At 37.7% G+C, this 19,108-nt stretch overlaps 1 protein-coding gene across 1 annotated transcript in view; it reads right to left on the reverse strand.

Moving 5' to 3' along the window:
• The window catches only part of dab1a (DAB adaptor protein 1a), a 210,170-nt gene that overhangs the window by 38,580 nt on the left and 152,482 nt on the right, over positions 1-19,108 (reverse strand). The window contains 5 exon segments of the mRNA XM_065257318.1: positions 7,927-7,980; positions 10,349-10,411; positions 12,251-12,289; positions 15,039-15,158; positions 18,767-18,898. Of these exon segments, the coding sequence (XP_065113390.1) occupies positions 7,927-7,980; positions 10,349-10,411; positions 12,251-12,289; positions 15,039-15,158; positions 18,767-18,898 (408 nt within the window).

The raw sequence follows: 19,108 nt of genomic DNA on the forward strand, positions 1-19,108 counted from the left end.
AACAGTTTGGAACCAAACACAGCTTAATAACCAACTGTATTTGTCTTCTCTTACTGACATTTCACCCCATAGCCCCTAACGCTGTAATTGGCGAAAGAAGAAATCAAACAAAAATGATTTTTAACCAGCTGCCAGCAGGCTTTTAATGGGAAAATAATGCACTCATATGGGCATCCTGTGAGATAACATGGGAAAAGCAAGAGACCATGAACAACAGCTGCTTCTATTTTATTTTTGTGCTTATAAAAAGCACAAAAAAAGAGGATTGGACAAAAAATTGAGATGGAAAAACTGTGTCCTGTACAAATTATGGCTTGGTTAGCCAGCTAAGTTTACGAAATTGGATATTACATTTTCGAAACAACCTGAAGTTGTTTGTCCATGTAAATCATCCAATTTATCAAAGGCTAATTATTACAATTTGTGTGCCAAGTTTATGCCAAGTTATCTTGAAACCACTCCAGCTAACAATTTGAGACACATTTAAAGACCTAAAACGAACACAGACAAAGTACACAAACAACATCTGAAACAATACGAACACAGACATGCGATCAATAAAGTAAAAACTGACTCTAGGTCAGTGGCTTGGGTTCCCAAAGCAGGTGACACCTGAGATGGTTAAGTCTGAAAGCCTCTCTGAGTTAAAGCTTGCCATACTGTGTTAGAGATTAGCTTTGAGAATGAAATAATGTTTCAGACACAGAAGCAATTAAACAAAAGTCGTCTGAGGGAGATAAGCAGGAACAAGCCGCTGCTAGTGACATTTTATATATGCTAATGCTGTGTGTATGAATGTATGAACAAATGTGAAAGAAAGTAGGAAAGAGAAATGAAGGGACAAAGTGACGGAGTAGAAAATTCATTAAACATAAACAAGGATTTGGGTTGTATAAAACTTTCTTCACTTCTGGATCTGAATGGTTAGTTCCCCATTTTCATCATAAACCATTTTTGTGGGTCATTAATATATATATTTTTTAATTCATGTGGGATTTAATAAACAATTTAAATCTGCCCTGTATTGAACCATACAGTATGCAACTATTTCTGTAACAATGTGTTATGCACGTGTTGCATGAATGAGGCCGAATGACTGGGAGGAAATTTTTTGGTGTGTTTCTATCAAATGTGTAGCCGTGGTAATGGTGGCCGTCACCTCATTTTGATTTTGAAGGTCACTGAACTGAGTCTGCCATTCTTTACTGGGCCCAACAGCTGAATTAAATGGCAGTAATATTACCAGCCCACGAGATGCCATCAAATCAATCTCGTTAAACACCCTTGGGGTTCACCATTGAGGATAATGGGAAAGATGACAGCTGGTCCCATAGAGATGAACTGTGTCCGTCAAAGCGTCCTGCATGCGACTGACACCTTATTACTGATCGGTATCATGTGTACTGATAACCACCTCTTTATCTGTTATTATAACAAGCTGCCTCTCCTACTGAAAAACTATAAGTCATATGATGCCAATCTGTAAGTGGACAGTTGCCATGGCAACATTTAGTACAGTGCAGAAGGTAAATATTATTGTAAAAGCTTATCTGATCCGACAAACTCAAATAGTGTAAAACCCATGTTGATATTGTTGTATTACAATTATATTATATAGGTCACTGCATTTAAAACATTAACATGTTCGACAAGTTTAAAGGTGCAATTTGTAAGATATTTGCAGTAAAATCTCCAAAAACCACTAGGCCAGTGTTATATATTTTGTCCAGCTGATTACTATCAATATCTGTAATGTTTTCAACTACTTGTAAATCATGAGAAAATTTCCATTCAAAACATTGACACGGGGCAGTGCAGTCTCCTGTCAAAGACGTTAATATCCATGTGATTCTTTGTCACCGCCTTTACTGTCGTAAAGCGGCTGGAGCACAAATTTAGAGAAAATAAATGTATATTTTCACTTTTTAAGCATTTTAATTGCATTTCTAGCAAGAAATTAGTATTGTAGTTTTCAAATATGTGATTAGTTATCACAAAGGCGCTCTCTGTTTATATTTCAAACACGCTGCCTTTGAAGTGCGTCGGAAAGCCTTTCTCTGAGCGGCCTTCAGGCCTCCGAGGCCGAAGTCATTTCCTCTTAGGCAGCGAGGCAACAAGTCCTCACCGCCTTGAGTTTTCGGACGCAGCGAGCCAGTGTTGTGGACAAATGCGGAACTATGCGATAGCGCCTGTCGTGCTACACGCTTGCTTATGTACTTATGGATTAAGTTACTCTTTACCGTCTGCCGCTGGTTGTGTCAGCTCCTGTAAGCGTACGGGCCAACCAAACGACCCAAGAAGAGTTTGGAACAAAACGTTGTTGCATTATCTGGATGGAGAGAGCTTCACGACAACATTTAACTAGACCGAGATTCTGATCCTGCTTGTGTTTTACGCGATGGGTGAGTTGTTTTGATTCGTAACCCTTCAAAAAAACGTATGCTATTATATTGATCACAACATTAGTGTGTAGATTGTAATCAGCGCGTCTTCCCGCGGACGATATGCACATCAAAGGTATTGTACAGCAATATAAATGGTCATTTTAAGACACTTCACAATAAGATTTGTACTGTCAATACATTATGTCAAAAATCATTGTAGATTGTAAGTTGAAAACTTAATTCTGTGCTGTGTTTACCATCGAATTTGGACTAATACTGTAATATCAATATGACTAACAATTCCGTTTTGAACATCACATATAAACTTACATAATGAAATAAACGATGTCATCAAACGCAACATTTATAAGACTTGATTACCTTATCCATCAACGTAATTTATCGTTCTCGTCTGATTGATGGCCATCAGTGGTTGAGTTAAAGACTACAAATCCCATAATTCCACGCTGCTTCAGAGCGTCAGTAAACAACATCATTGTTTTTGTTTGATCTGGCGCCATCTAGCGGCCGGATAAATACAAATTGTATCTTTAATATACATATATATATTAGGAATGCACTATACAGATATATAGTGCATTCCTAATATATAGGAATTTCTGTGCCTATAGCGATATTCAGTTACTTAGAGTAACATATTCCAATACAAATAAAGATACAGATAGCGAAAACATTTTACAGCTGATCACTGTCAAAAAAGTTCAACGATGAAGTCCCAAGGATGACAGCAGCAATGACCGTATTTTTAATATGACAAAGTAAGTGGTTTGATTAATGCCATTAATGTTTATTTTTTAATCAGTGTATACCACTTGTCAACTAAATGAATATAACATGGCAAAGATGAATGCATATTTATATATTGATTCAACAGATTTATAGCATTTTGGAAAAAAAACTGGTCATGGATTTATTGCATTTTGCAAAAAAAAAATCTTTTTATGATAAATCTTTGAAAATCAAATCATGGATTTGAATTTTTAATATAATTATAATCTGAAGATGCTATGTGAAAGTTTGTAACAGAAAATAGTGTTTTTTATCTTGTCACTTTCTTGGTATAGAAAACACATTTTTACCCAAATTAGTCAAAATGGATTTATTGCGTTTTGGAACCAAACTCTTCAATTCTGCTTGTTGTCTCCACACTGTGTAAATGTGTTGGTGTTTGTTAGTACAGTGTGAACACAACAGTTGTGATTCCAATGTCGTCGCTGTTTGACAGATTAGTGTAAATCAGCTTTAACTGTATTCTCTCTGCATGCTTTTTCACTTATTTTCCCACAATCCATCAGCTTTCATCACAACCGACAATCAATTAACCGTTCCCTAGGAGAAAATAATCATCTTCGCAATGTTCCTTGAGCTCTTAAAGTGCTGCCCATTTCATTAAGGCCTGGGTTTGAATGGCTTTTGCTCTGATTGATCATATAATCACAGGCATCAGACCACAAGAGAGCCACAGCTATAAACATGGGAGAGTTGAAGGGGTGGAAAGAACTAAGAAAAAAAAAAACATTCAAGATTGTCTGCGGTACCTGTAGCTCAACTGGGGGATCAATGCGTTAGCAGTGCAAAGATCATGGGTTTGATTCTCAGGCAACCCATATTGATGAAAAATACATAATTTTAAAGTGATAGTTCTCCCAAAAATTAAAAATCTGTCATAATTTACTCACTCTAAACCTGTATGAGTTTCTTTATTCTGTTGAATACAAAGAAGATATTTGGATAAATGATGTCAATCACACAGTACCCATCGACTTCCATAGTAAAAAAAACAAATAGAAGTCAATGTGTACCGTAAACTGTGTGCGTACCATCATTTATCAAATTATCTTCTTTGTGTTCAACAGAATAAAGAAACCCATATAGATTTAGAACAACATAAGAGTAAATGATGACAGAATTTCCATTTTTAGGTGAACTTTTCCTTTAATGGACTGTAGGTGGCTTTGGACTGAACTGGTAGGTTATTTTGGTGAAAAAGATTATGTAAATCATTAAATGTGCAATTTAAATTTTCAATTTGCAGACTGAATGTTTCTGAGGGCTGAATTGCATCAGCCTATCACAATCTGGCAACCAGCAATTAGGTGCTGGGTCAATAACAATCTTAATTTTCAAAAAAAAAAAAGAATGAAGCATTTGTGTGCTGAAAAGAATAACAGTGACTTAAAGGGGACATATCGTGAAAATCAGACTTTTTCCATGTTTAAGTGCTATAATTGGGTCCCCAGTGCTTCTATCAACCTAGACAATCTGAAAAAGATCAGCCCAGTAACTTAGTTTTGGTAAACCATTCTCTGCAAGCATGCGAAAAAAATGGTCATTGAAATGTAGCTCCCCCTGTGATGTCAGAAGGGGATAATACCGCCACTTAATCTGCCCTTTCCAACCACGACACTGCCATTTAGTGCAGAGATCAACTCATTTGCATTTAAAAGGACAAAGTGGCAATTTTAACATACTATAATAAATTATCTGTATTGTATTTTGAGCTGAAACTTCACATTTGTACTCTGGGGACACCAAAGATTTATTTTACATCTTAAAAAATTTTGTGAAATTTCTCCTTTAAAGGGATAGTTCTGCATTTGCAACTACATTTCTTATGCTTTGCCATATGCTGGAAACGGACTCTCTCTTGTAAACGTGTTGGTTGTTATCAGTAGCTAGTTATTTTAATTTGTAAAGTTTTAAATATTGATATTTTTCTTACAAAATTACATTGATTGCCCTGAAAAGGCCTCTATTACCCACAGGGCCGGCGTCAAGGGGGGCATTCGCGGGCAGTGCCCCCCCAAACAGGTTGTTGTGCCCCCCTACAAAGTTTTTTATTAATTTAATATATATCAAGAATAATTAAAATAAATTAAACATTGGATGTTTCATGACTTTTAATGTAATCAAATGAGGAAAAAATAGTTGATATATGTTTTCTTTTATTAAAATAGACCAGTTTCTCTGATTGGTTGTATTGCCGGGTCTCATGCGTCATTAGGCTTTAGCATATTTGTGACTTGATACTAGCAACGTGTTTTTCGCGGCATTTTATGGATCGTGTAAAATATGTATATTAGAACATTTAGAACGAACCAGCACCGCCTGCTTCATCTGACTTCATGAATACACAGACTGGCTCAAACTCAGAGATTAGAGGTCGAAGTGGAATTTACAAATCTACAGGACTCTGTTTTAAGCAAGTTTAATGTTCGTACACGCCGTCTTCATCTATTTTAAAGGTAAGTTAGCGTTGTTTTAAATTACATAAGCTTAAATGTGAAGTGTGGCTATAGACCGTTAACAACATTACGACGTGATTATGGTAAAGCGGCTTTTTTAAAGCTAGGATGGCTGTGCTATGAAACCCATTAATTTCAATGGCTTGCGCCGCGGGAGGGCGGTTTGTTGTTGCGTCGAGCAAAGCGCGAGCGCAGCGGAGCTCAGCTTGCGCTCACGCCGCGGTCGAAGTTCAATAGTTTTGCGCATAGTTTGTGGTCTTTTGTACTTTATACGGGAAATGAGCTGACAGTCTGTACCAGTTGTATGAGTGTGTGCTTGAACTGTATTTGTTGTTTTAATGTCTTGTTTTTGCAAGTTATTGTTGCTATTATGGTCTGGCGCCGGCTCTGATTACCCATGTGGATTACTTCTGTGAAGAATGAATGAATGGAGTTTTTACTGTTTCAAATCAGAAGCACCATTATAAAGCTTGGAACAGCCAGGACATTTTCTTATATAACTTCGAATGTGTTCGATTAATAAAGATAATCATAGTTATTGAGGACGGCTTGGGGGTGAGTAAATCATGGAGTAATTATAATTTTTGGGTGAACTATCCATTTAAGAATCCAGTATGCAGCGCTATATAACAGCACAGGTAACACCTGGCCAAACTAGATTGTGCATGTTTATTGCCCTCAAAAGTGGCACAGTTGTTTATTAAATATGCTTCAAAGAGAGGGGGGGGGGAAATCAATGAATCCAAAAGTGCAATTTGAAAAGAATCTAAAATGGCACTAGCAGAGAACTCCCGAAGACGTACAACATAAACCAGATTTACAGCTTAACGGTTCTAAAGCCAATTCAGTGAAGCTAAAAGAGTTATTTTATGGGTTGCAGCTGTGCAGATTTTACAGGAATGAAAAAGCAAGGGAAGAGGATCAAGAGGCCACACGATTTTAGATTGAACAGGACAGAGAAAGAAGACTGAAAACGTATGAGAAAAGAGGAGAGAAAAGAGTGAGTAGGTGTTTGAAAACATGATGAACGAGGGATGCCAGACAGTAGCACAGGGTGATGTGAAGGCTGGGAAAATATATCCGAGCTGAAATATTGTTTTTCCAGGTCTGGTGAGACCTAAACAATCCAACATTTAGGTTTGTTTTGAACGGAGGATCTGCCAACTGCAGATTAAGAAGGACATTACTGGAGACAGGGAATAAATACTATATGATGTTGTGGGTAGGGTTATGTTTAGACATTTAACTGAGCTAAAACTGAATGAACAGAGCAGCTATAACACAAGAGAGGCACAGACAGCATGAATATAAATATATATGAATTAATCAGCCACCTTTTATATAAAAACATAAATGTTGAGGTCAACCAGCCGGCGTCCACCATTTAAAGAGAGATAACAAATTCTCTATCAAATTTTGGCATCATATTTTCTGCCAAAGCCCAACCTGATCTCAAGGGAATTCATACATATTTTACGAGTTGGCTAATTTGTATAAATTCATACAATGTAAATAGTGCAAAAACATATGATTATTATGAAAAAACACAATAACCAAACCCCACCCCTAACCCCAACGTCACAGGGGTTAAGGCAAATCGTAAAAAAATATGTACAAATGTGGTTGTATGTATAAATACGAATTAGCCACCTAGAAAAAACACATGAATTGCCATGATGTAGCATTGCATATGTTTTATTATTCCAAATGTAGATGAATGCCTGTGATTTAACAGATTTGTCCTAAATAATTTCTTGATATACATTTATTTTTCGGTTTAGTAGCCAGTTTTGAATGACTTCCAAAATTCAAGTGAATGTTTGCTATCTCTCATTTAAACGACTTATCCATCAGCACATAAAACAACACAGCCAGTTGGTCTATTACTGTAGATCATGCATGATTCAGTCATATTCATAGTCTGGAATTCACTTGAGGTCCACAAGGCAATTCCACCATGAATGTACCAGCTGCCCGTATCATGATGTGAAGGCAAGCGCACAACATGCAAAATCAACCAATCGTGTAACACCACAAACAACCCTCTAGATTCTCACAAAGTAAATGATCAGCCATCAAGCCACAAAACACACATATATGCAAACAGGCAAAAACAAACAAATAGCATTGACATTTTTTTTAAAGCCAGCGAATGGGTGCTGTTGTACCCCACACGAGACGTTAAGACAAAGAAAAGGACATGCTTGATGTTTGGTGTTTTAAGACTTGCAATAAAGAGGTCACATGAACACACAAACACACACAGGTCCACTCACTGGATGTCGCTTTGGGACGTCATAAACTCCCTCCTTTTGTTGGCTGGTGGGGACCTGGTGTGGACAGCGAGCCCAGCCGAATACACAGTTGACATGACAAGGTTACCATTAGTTCAGATTTCATCAGGAAATGTTACAAGTGAAAAATGAAATATATGTGTACAAACTGCTGTTTGTTGTAAATATTGATAAACCAAAGTGCAAATTATACACGCAAAAAAATATTGGGTTGTTTTTAATCCAGGGCTGGGTAACTATTGGACAGTACACATTTCTGGGTTAAAATGACCCAAATAATGGGTTGTTTTAACCCAACTGCTGGGTTGTTTCAACATGGTTGATTAACATAACCCAGCAGTTGGGTTAAAACAACCAATTATTTGGGTCATTTTAATCCAGAAATGTGTTCTTTCCTATCTAAAAAAATATTTTTAAGAGTGTAAGTGCTAATATAAAAATATAGACATACAGATAATATATTAATTTGGCGTGAGAAAAAATGCATTTATTGCATGCTATCATTTTATTAATATTATATGTTAGGAATTTAATTTAATTTAATTTAATTTAATTTAATTTAATTTAATTTAATTTAATTTAATTTAATTTAATTTAATTTAATTTTATTTTATTTTATTTTATTTAATTTTATTTTATTTTATTGCTCAGTCTCTGGGTTCCTTTGTGCATTTCCCCTCCACAAATTATACTGTGATCGAAGATGCCTTTTCTTTCGTTGTCTGTTTTTGTCAGATCTTTTCTCTCTAATTTGCCATTGTTCTTAATTTCCCTTTTCTAAGAGACTGATTGCTGCTGTGTTTTTATTTGATCGCACACTTGAAGTGATCTTTTCATTTCTTTTATTTAAAGATCAGACGGAAACAGCAATGATTAATCATTCTTACGCTTTCATTTGGAGAAAGGGCAGAGGAGAGACCTGATGCTTAGTCTCACAGCGGAGCATTTCCTTAAGCTAGACTACTGAGAGTTTTTGCGTGGTAACATTCGTTTCAATCACAACATCACACTAAATCATAACGAATCAGTCCGAACTGCTCAGGACCCCAGGGGCGTGCTGGAGGTCAAGGTTGATTTTGATCAACTGTGTTAGCCTTAACTGGTTGTTTTGCTACAATAATGTGATTCAGTCAATCTGTGTATTTGTTTAATATGGATACATTATAAAGGATCTGGATGTAAATGATGTGACAGCGAGCAGATGTCTCTTTCATGCTCCTGTGTTTGCAATGTCGGTCCTGATGTCACCAAGTGAAAAAGTTTGTGAAGTGTTAGGTTAACGCTCAAGAGCTGTTGTACGCGTCTGAATGGTTAGAGGGTATAATTCGTTCCCTGGTGGTGTTGAGTTGATGTGTTTATTGTTTTGCTTTACAGTGTCTCTTTGTCGACTCGAGCCACAGGTGACAAAACAAAGCTGCACCTGAGGATAAAACACCTGCCGTTGTCATGGTCATGGCGTTCGGAGAGCGAGACATTGCTGGGTGTAAATCTTTGAAAGGGCCGTCACGCTGAATTAGTGTGGCTTGGCATAGCCCAGTTTTAATTCACAGGTGGGACTCTGACGGCAACACAGCAGAGCTGTCAGTCGCTGTACCATCAAAATCTGTTTTTTATTCTATTTTTTTTTTATTGAGAGATACATAAAAAACAATCGACAAAGAAGGGAAGAAACAGAAAGAGTAAGAATTATAATAACAAAGTGTTATTTAAAGAAGAATAGAGATTTATTTAGACCCGGTTAACACCTTGTATTAACTCTTTCCCTGCCATTGACGAGTTATTTCGTCAATCCGCAGTACCGCTATTATCCACCAGGTGGCTTCTGCAACTTATAAAACCCGGAAACTGTATGCTGTATGTCCTTGTAAGTTTTAAGGATCGCTCTTTATCTGATCTCTATAAAAAGTCCTTTACAAAAATGGAATTATCTCAGCTTTTTGCAAAAAAATTGGTGTTTTTGAAGAAACCTACCCATATTTGAGAGGTGATAAAAAGATTACTAATGAAGGTAGGGTGAAACTTTTTTTAAGCAGTGGTCTGTTCTTTCATTTAATATATTGTATGTTTATATATTTAAGAAGAGCATTTTCTGGGAGGCATTAAACTTTTGTGAAAAAAATTTAAAAATGCTGGCGGGGAAAGAGTTAAGATGGTTTTTGGTCGAGTGGATGAGGGGACTTTTGTGTGGACATTTTAAATCGTTTAAATATAAGTGTCCTAAATATGCATGCACATACTTATATAGTTCCACATTGGCTTAACTATCATATTTTTACACTTCTATTTCTATTTCAGGTAAGTTTAAATTAATGTTATGCGCGAAAACTTATCATTTAAAGATTAAAGCTAGTAAAGTTAAAAGGCAACATTATTAAGAACATAATGGAGGGATTTGGTTGTGTACCTGATATATGCTCTCCTCTGATTGGTCACGGATGGGCTCGTGTCCCGCCTCAAATACAATGTACTATAACATCGGCAGCAGAGGAAGATAAAAAGGCAAAGGTAAAAAGCGGACAGGGAGAAGAAAAGAGACAAGGAAAGAGACTGATTGATCACACAGAATCAAATTTGGTCTCGGGCCGAGAGCAAAGCAGTGACCGCGGATGGCAGCCAGATCACTGAGTGCTACTACAACAGTTTTAATGCAGAGAAGATTCACTCTCTATATTCATGACAGCTTACAACCATAATAACAACTAAAAAACCATCTATGTTGATCCACGTCTCATGCATATATTCAACTTGATTCCTGCCTTTAAAATTGCATTACTGCCATTATTTCTCTTGAATTATAACTCAATTTCTGTACCTGCTAAAAGGGCGATGGTATAAATTTTACAACATTAGGGAGGAATAAATCACAGTCCAAAACAAAGCGCTTCATGTTTTTTAATAAGGCATGTTAATCTGGGGGGAAAAACATCTCAGAGAGAGCTTAGTTGGTTTTGCTATGTGAGTTTTTTCAGTTGGTCAAGCCAGCTAAAGACCAGCTCGGCAAGACTGGAAGATAAACCAGCTTTGGCTGGTTTAAGCAGATTTTTATAGCATATTCAGATGGCATTGCTAGCAAAACTATCCCAGTGCTGAGTTTAGGCACTGTTTATAGACCCATTCACCCCCATATTTTGTAATATATTCCCCCATAATGCAGGACCACACGGATACAAGATTTTTTTGGCATGCAGCATTCAGGCTAATTGCTAATTCCTCTCTATTCTAATTCACATTGATGCTAATGGCACAATTATATCAAATGTTGGTGACATTTAAACTAACAGCTTTGGTCATTTACCACTGGTCTTCTTTACTACGTGGTATTCATTCTGTGCCACAGTTACAGCCTTTGGCGAATTCTTTTCCTCTCTAGTCCTCTAAGTAGCAAACTGATACTGGTTATCAGTATAACACTACACTACAAGTAATGATTCATTCTTTAGGATGCTGTGTACAACTTGAAGCACTGATTTTCATTTCTCCATTACTTTGTAGTTAATGACTAATGGATATCCAGTCTTGATATTCAAAAGCACACTAGCGTCTTACTGCTACAGTCTTAGGGAAAAAGTACAAAAGCTGTCACTGGGATCATACCTTATTGAAATGTATACAAATATATACCTTTAAGGTACTAATATCTATCCTTTTGGTACACAGGTGCACATTTTGAAAAGGTACCGGCCCAGTGACAGCTTTTGCACATTTTCAGAGTCTATATGTTGATTACAACACATTATTAAATTAGATATGGTCCATACATTTAAGAATTAGACATATGTCACATTTATCAGATGAAGCATACTTTTATTACAGGTAGCTACATTAAAAACTGTATGTACTGTAAAAAGTAACTTCTATTATTTGCTGTATGGCACACACTGGACAACATAAAAAGGCAATGCAAGGCACGTAAACACACACACACACACACACACACACACGCAGCCCAGATGGGATGTGTTAAAGCTGTCTGTTTTCAGTAAAAAATTCCGCAGGCTCCCGGGACTGCATGCCAGTTTTTCACAAACATACCCGATTTATGAAAAGTTAACAATCCATTACAGCAAGGATTTACTGTTTAACTGTTTATTTATACATACAAATGATGCAATAACAGGACATATTAATTCAGGAGGAGTGAATAAAGAGCAGAGAAAATGGAGTGGAATTATTTATTTCTGTAAATGAGATTAAACGCACATTATCGGGTAGGGAGCTCGGTTTATTTTGACAGTGCGAGACAGACTAATTTGACAGCGCTCGTTCAAGCAGACACAATGATTAACGGTTTGCTGCAAAGCGTTACCTGATACACGGGATCTTCCACGTCTTCCTCCAGAATGGTCTGCAGGAAGGAGTGCACAAAGCGGGTGATTGGCAGAAAGCAGGAAGAGAGGGAAGGAAACATAAAGGAGGAGATTTTCTCATATGTTTAAATACACAGAGGTAAAGCACATTTTTAAATTCGATTCTGAAAGATGCATAAGGGAAATCATTTTACAGATTAAAGAGAGAGAGACCTGCATGCCGATTTGCCTACTTATACTATGCCCTAATAGTACTGGTTTTGTGTTGGGAAAGTAGATACTTTTGAGTGCAGAGCACACACTGGGACATACTAATGCAAAATGGCGCTGTGATTCATAAGAAACATCACAAACATCAACTCAACTTTACATTTAAGCCTTTCTTTATTCATTATTTGTCATGCAATGTTTACTATAAAATTAAAATGTAATTATTTAGTAACTAATCATTTATTTAATTTTTAATTATCTTTAGCGCAACTCAACTTCGCCTCTCATGGTGAGTTGTGGGTAATATCAGCCTTCCATGGTCTATGGCAGGGGTTCTCAAAGTCCGGACTCCGGTCCGGATCCGGACCCGACGGGAACTTGATCCGGACCCGCGTCCACTTCATATTACTACAAGTGCATTAATTTCTATGTGATTGATTAAATGTGTGCATTTGCTACTTTACAAATGCATATTAAACTTGTAAACCATTCGTTTAGTTTTTTTTTTCTTTGTAGATTTAAGAGTATTCCTGGTCCGAAAATAAAACGAATTATTTAAAAATGTTCTGTGTGACGCTGTAGCCATCACACCCAGATATTATGCACAGCTACGGCTTTTGATCAGTAAGTCCTTATCAATCTGAAATCACTGTTGGTGAGCAACACTTGTCAAACATAATCTTTATACATATTCTTTATTATCATGAAAATACCTGAAGAACAGCAATATAAATATATCCTTAAGACATTTCCTGGAGCTGCGTGTGTCTGGTTCTTCGTCTGCAGCGCATATTAAGTTTCTGCCCGAGAGCGCCCCCTGGCTTTTGGATGTAGTGGCATTTCACCGTAATTCATTGAGAAGCATAGCAAGAATCATAAGCCAATTTATAGGCGCACCCCTAATTTAGGTCAGTGTCTCTGCCTACCAACCACACTTTTTTTGCCATGGTTTATGCATTTTTTTTTACTTTAAATGCAAAATACACTTATGTTTTTCCCAAACTATTTGTGTTGATTTGTTATATAAACAAATGATTTACATAAAGTTTTTCCGGACCTATGAAAATGATGAGAATTCAGATTTGGACCTTTGAATGTAAATTTTGAGAACCCCTGGTCTATGGACACTTCTGAATTTCACCGGAAACAGTAGACGATAGGGTGACCAGACGTCCCGAAAAATCCCGAATCCTGAATTCTGCTCTAATTGTCCCGAAAATTATACTGAAGCAAAATCTTAATCCCGAATCCTGCTCTAATTTCCCTGAAAATTATACTGATGCAAAATCTTGAGTAGTTATTGTCTGATAAAACATGCGCGAGGAGTTTGAGTCATCCTGCAGCCAGCCCCCGCCGGCTGCTCATTTGCTGCAGCATCTTTGTTTTTTATAGAGGCTGTAGGTGCGCATTAAGATATGCACTGATAAGGCACGGGAGTGCTGGCCGCAGTTAAAACCTCCGCTCCAAAACCTCGGTAGGCTATAGCTCAAGTGTGAATTTAAAGTTGTATTGTTTCTATTAATTTATCTAATTCGTCTATATGCACAAAGACAATATGAGCTTTTGTCCTCTTTTTGTTTTATAGAGTAGATTAAGAGAGTAAAAGTTACAGCAGCCTCGCGAGGACAGTCACCCATAGGTTTCTGAAGATCGTTTTTGAAGCTTAAAGTAGGGGGTCTTGGCCATGTGTCACTGTGCATCACTCGCGGATATCCAAAAATGGGTTAAAAGGCAGGATGTGGGTGAGGCTGAGGTGACTGGTTGCTGAAGCCACGCCCTCCTAGCTCGGCTCTAGTGACAGCAGTGGCTGTTCACCCGTCACTCAAGTGGCCACCCCGTTAATTATGCTGAACTTTAAGGCTTAATATAATTTAAACGGATCTAGAAAATAGACCAAACTTTTTGTACGGCTGTAAACACATTATTTTCTACTGTAAAGTTGGACATTTTAACATGGAGGTCTATGGGAATTGACTCCCTTTTGGAGCCAGCCTCAAGCGGCCATTCATTGAATTGCAGTTTGAGTCACTTCCGTATTGGCTTCATCTGCGAGATCGGAAGGTTGCCCCTCGGTCATTGCACACGCGACAGCAGGCAAACTGGCGTGGAGCAGAGCGAGACCTTCAGCCTATGTGCCGGGGCACAGCCCCAGACAGCCCCGGCCCAATTTAAACCCTCTTTACGATATTCATACGATGAAAATGACCTCATTTTGCTCTTATGAATGAACTTTATATGAATGTCCTTCCATTACAGCCTTTCCAGGTAAAAAAACATTGAATTTTGTTCAATGCGGCACTCAATAATTGTAAAAGAGAGAAAAATCTCGCGCATTATATGAATCGAATTATGTTATTCGCTGAGATAAATAATAACTTTCTTTTCTATATTTTCATACTTTTGTATTGTATATTCCATCACTATTGTTGTTGTTCATTGGATTTACAACTCTTCCTCACCTGCTGACGTGAATGCTTGTATATTTATGACTGCACAATAGAGGCGTATTAGAACTCGTATGTTCTCTTTGGGATTTCGTGTTTATCCGAGTGTGAAGGTTTTGTGCGAGCGTGTTACCTGATAAACGGCTTGTTCGCACTGCTTGTCCTTCTGAGCCTTTTTCTCGATCTCTTCCCTCTGCTTAATCTCATAAATCAACTGGAAAAGGTCACGGAGGTCGAGGATCACCGGCTCAGCCTGGGAATACAGACGGGGAGACGGACAGATTTACAGAGATATCAAGAGGAAGAGAGATGGAGAAAATACTGCACAACATTTTCAATAAGGATCCTTACTGTATTGTTTATACTGTACATTACATTAAGCATTAGTGAAATTCAGTACATTATATGAGTAGGAACAGAAACCTCTAGACTCTTTGCTTTGACTGCTCTTAAATCTAGCAGATAAGAGGTGACAGAAGAAAATGCTTTCTGTTTGAAAAGGCTGGGTCAGATCAAACTTCACTCATTGTAGTTAGCATCAAAGCTTCATGTTCAACATTAAAAATGCATCTGCAGCCCAGTGTGACCTAAATGTCACTTATGTCTCAATAAACATGCATGCATGGAAAATCCGAAGCGAATGTCTGTCCTCAAAAATAATTTTTGGTATTCTACTCTTGCTGACACCACAGGGCAAGACAATATGAATGGATGTGTGTTTGTATGAAAAGGACAGAAAGAAAGAAAAAGACAGAGAAAGAAAATAAAGCAAGCACATGCAGTACTTATACTAAGGCTACGTTCACACTGCAGGGTTTAATGCTCAATTCAGATTTTTATTAAAAATTTGCCGTTCACATTTCCAATAAAATGCGACCTTTTGTGATCTCCTGTGTGAACGTGAAGTGACCCAGAAGTGACCCGCATACACAGAAGAGTACTCAATGGTCAACGATGTCACTCTGTGTTTGTGGAAGTACCGAACATTAAACATGGATGTCAACAACAGTGTAGTCAACAGCGGAGCTCTTTTTGCAATATTAAAGTTATTCAGCGGAGCCAGCACAATTATAATCTTCTTGTTTTACAGTTTTTCTCAGTCGCTTTGGTACATTTCTCGAATCATACTCACAATTTGCAAAACAGTAAGTGCATTTCTCAAAACAATTTGTACAAATAGCAAAACACCATGGATAACCTGCAAAAGCCACTCTTTTACTCAAGATACTTAGTTCATCCTTCAAAATTAAATATCTGTGTCAATGAACATGTCAGTGCCATCAGAATAACAAGTCATTGTGTCATTGTGTACGAATAAGACTGATCTAAACTATGGCTAAAGTTTTGACGAAAAGTATTGAAAATTGTAAGATACACCTTAGTGTATGTGGGAGTTTGATTGCAAGAGACTGGACAAAATTTACATTTACGCTTTTACTGTTTGTACTGTAATTCGTTGAAAGACCATGTCATGTCATTGCCATAAAGAAAGATAAAGACAGCACTGCAAGCACTGCATAGCATAAAGAGAAAAAAAAAGTAGAAATGTGAACATGATAGATGTCTAAAAGATGTCTAACCATAGCCCAAGAATAGACAATGCATATACTTTTAGAACATGTAAAAGAAATGAAAGCAAACACCTTGAACACACTTTGCTTACATGTTGAAATATCATACATCTTCAAGTTATTTTGGCAAAAATGGCATGTAACCAAATTCAAGGTTATTTAGGGTAGAAGTGGGTTACTCATTGCCGGACTATATTGGGTCTATAGTAGCTGTCATTTCAACATCTCAGTTTTTGTTTGCTGGGGACGTTCCTGTCTCTTAGAGAAAGTCAAGATTCACCTGGGAGCAATTTACCAATTTAGGACAGATTTAGAAAAAATGTCTAATGGTAATGTATAGAAATATGTTTGACCATACCCTGTATTTTGACAACATGTTCAACCATTTTGCATGTAAAGACTTATACTATGAACTAATGCCTAAATGTTGTGGGGGTGAGACTATTCAACAGAGACCCATTATAATACATTTTGATCAACATGACATAAGCAACTGATAATGTAGGAAAAAGCAGAGAATTGTACATAATCATTTGCATGGATGTACCAAAACATTTGCAACTTGTTCAAAGAAATGAGAAACTGCTTTTTTGATGTGCACAAGTGACACAACGATGTGAGAATTGAACAAGTAGTTTTGAGAATTTCAATTCTGATCTAAGAATTGTACTAAAGCGACTGAGAAAAACTGTAAGAAGAAAATTAAAAAGGAGGAGATCAAGGTTTTTGGCCATGGTGTTTTGTTTTCATCGTGGTTGTTGTTTATCTTTTCGTTCCCACCTACTTCAACGCAGAATTATGACGTTTTTAACGTATCAATGACGTATGGGTCGGATACATGTGGCCTGGCCGTTCAGACAGAGGTCACATTTCAAAAGATCAGATACGTATCGGATTCAGGACCACATACTTAAGTGGCCTGGGTCACATTTGAAAAGATCAGATCTGTGTCGTTCAGACTGTCATGAAAAGATCAGATACAGGTCGCATAGGGGCACAAAAAAAATTGGAATTGGGTCGTTTCAGCCTGCAGTGTGAACGTAGCCTAAGATATATAACTAATTAAAAACTAGAATGGTTTTACCATGTTTTTGGATATGGTACAATAACTAGTAGGACTTTGTAAGGTTAGGGAAAGAGGAGACGACATGAATAACTATTATTGTGCCTAATATTGTGTAGGTCCCTGTTTGTCACAAAAACAGCCCTCGATCCATGGACTTATGGATGTTTTATCAGAACCAGCTTTCATTTTGACAGCAATTTCAGCTACAGTATCTCGTCTGTTGGATCGTACAATACGAAACAGCCTTTGCTCCTCATGTGCATTAATAAGCCTCGGCTGCCCATGACCTTGTCGCCGTTTCACCACTTTTCCTTTGTGGCAGTGACCACTGCAGATCAGGAACACCCCAAAAGAGCTGCAGTTTTGGAGATGCTCTGACCCAGCCATCTAGCCATCACAATTTGGCCCTTGTCAAGGTCGCTTGCCAATTTTTTCTGCTTGGCCATTTTCCAAGTGTTTGTTCTCAAAGTTGATGTGTTAGCATCAGATAAAATGGCATCTCCAAAACTGCAGCTCTCATTTGGTGTTCTTGGTCTGCAGTGGTTAGTACCTATCAAAAGTGGTCCACGGAAAGAAAAGCAGTAAACCGGCGACAGGGTCATGGGCGGTCAAGGGTCATTGATGCACGAGGAGAGCGAAGGCTGGCCCGTGTGGTCCGATCCAACAGATGAGCTACTGTAGCTGAAATTCCTGAAAAAGTAAATGCTGATTCTGAATAAAAAGGTCTAGTGGAGTCCATGCCTCAACGGGTCAAGGCTATTTTGGTGGCTAAAGGGGGACCTACACAAAATTAGGCAGGTGGTCATAATGTTATGGCTGATCGGTATGAATATTGTTTAAAATCAGAAGTGAAATATTGAAGAAACAGGTTCTGAATCGCATTGATTTTCTTCCTGTAATTAAGAGACACAGGTCAGCTATAGTTCAGATTCAAAAAGCCATTCAATTTGGAAGACAACAGATACACATTGACACACTATGGAAATCGATTGAGCAATAGCCACTGCACCACGCCACTGCAGACCAGAGCTAATCAATAACAAAAACAGCATTACAGGACCAGACAGAAAGAGAAAACCATTGAGATGATGAATACAAGAAAGACACAGTGCCAGGATCTGTTAACTTGATGTAAGCTGTGGATTGAGAGGGACTTCAGTGTACCCGCATATACACCCGGACCAAATTTGAACACTCAAGTATGGCCAATGTATGGGTACTTACAGACTGAGCAGTTTTGATGGCCACAAACCGATGGTTTCCCTCTTTTCCACACACATAACCAAAGGCTCGGTGGTCCGTGATATCCTTGGCAATGTAGGAAATCTCATGGACTGCATGGTGGTGCTGAAGAACCTGTGGATAAAAGCAAACAAAAACTCAGTTGAGAGCATCACACACCTCTATGGAAAGCTGAAGAGGTCAGCGAGAGAAGACTGATGTGTGCAAAAACTACAAAAAAATCAAAACTATGACATTGGTAAACAATTAAAATCCAATAAAATTCCGCCATTGTCTGAAGTTGTAAGATCCTTTTGTTTAGCTTTAGTAAAAGTAAAAAAAAAA

This window comes from Paramisgurnus dabryanus, chromosome 12 (assembly GCF_030506205.2).
Source record: "Paramisgurnus dabryanus chromosome 12, PD_genome_1.1, whole genome shotgun sequence".
Taxonomy (NCBI): Eukaryota; Metazoa; Chordata; class Actinopteri; order Cypriniformes; family Cobitidae; genus Paramisgurnus; species Paramisgurnus dabryanus.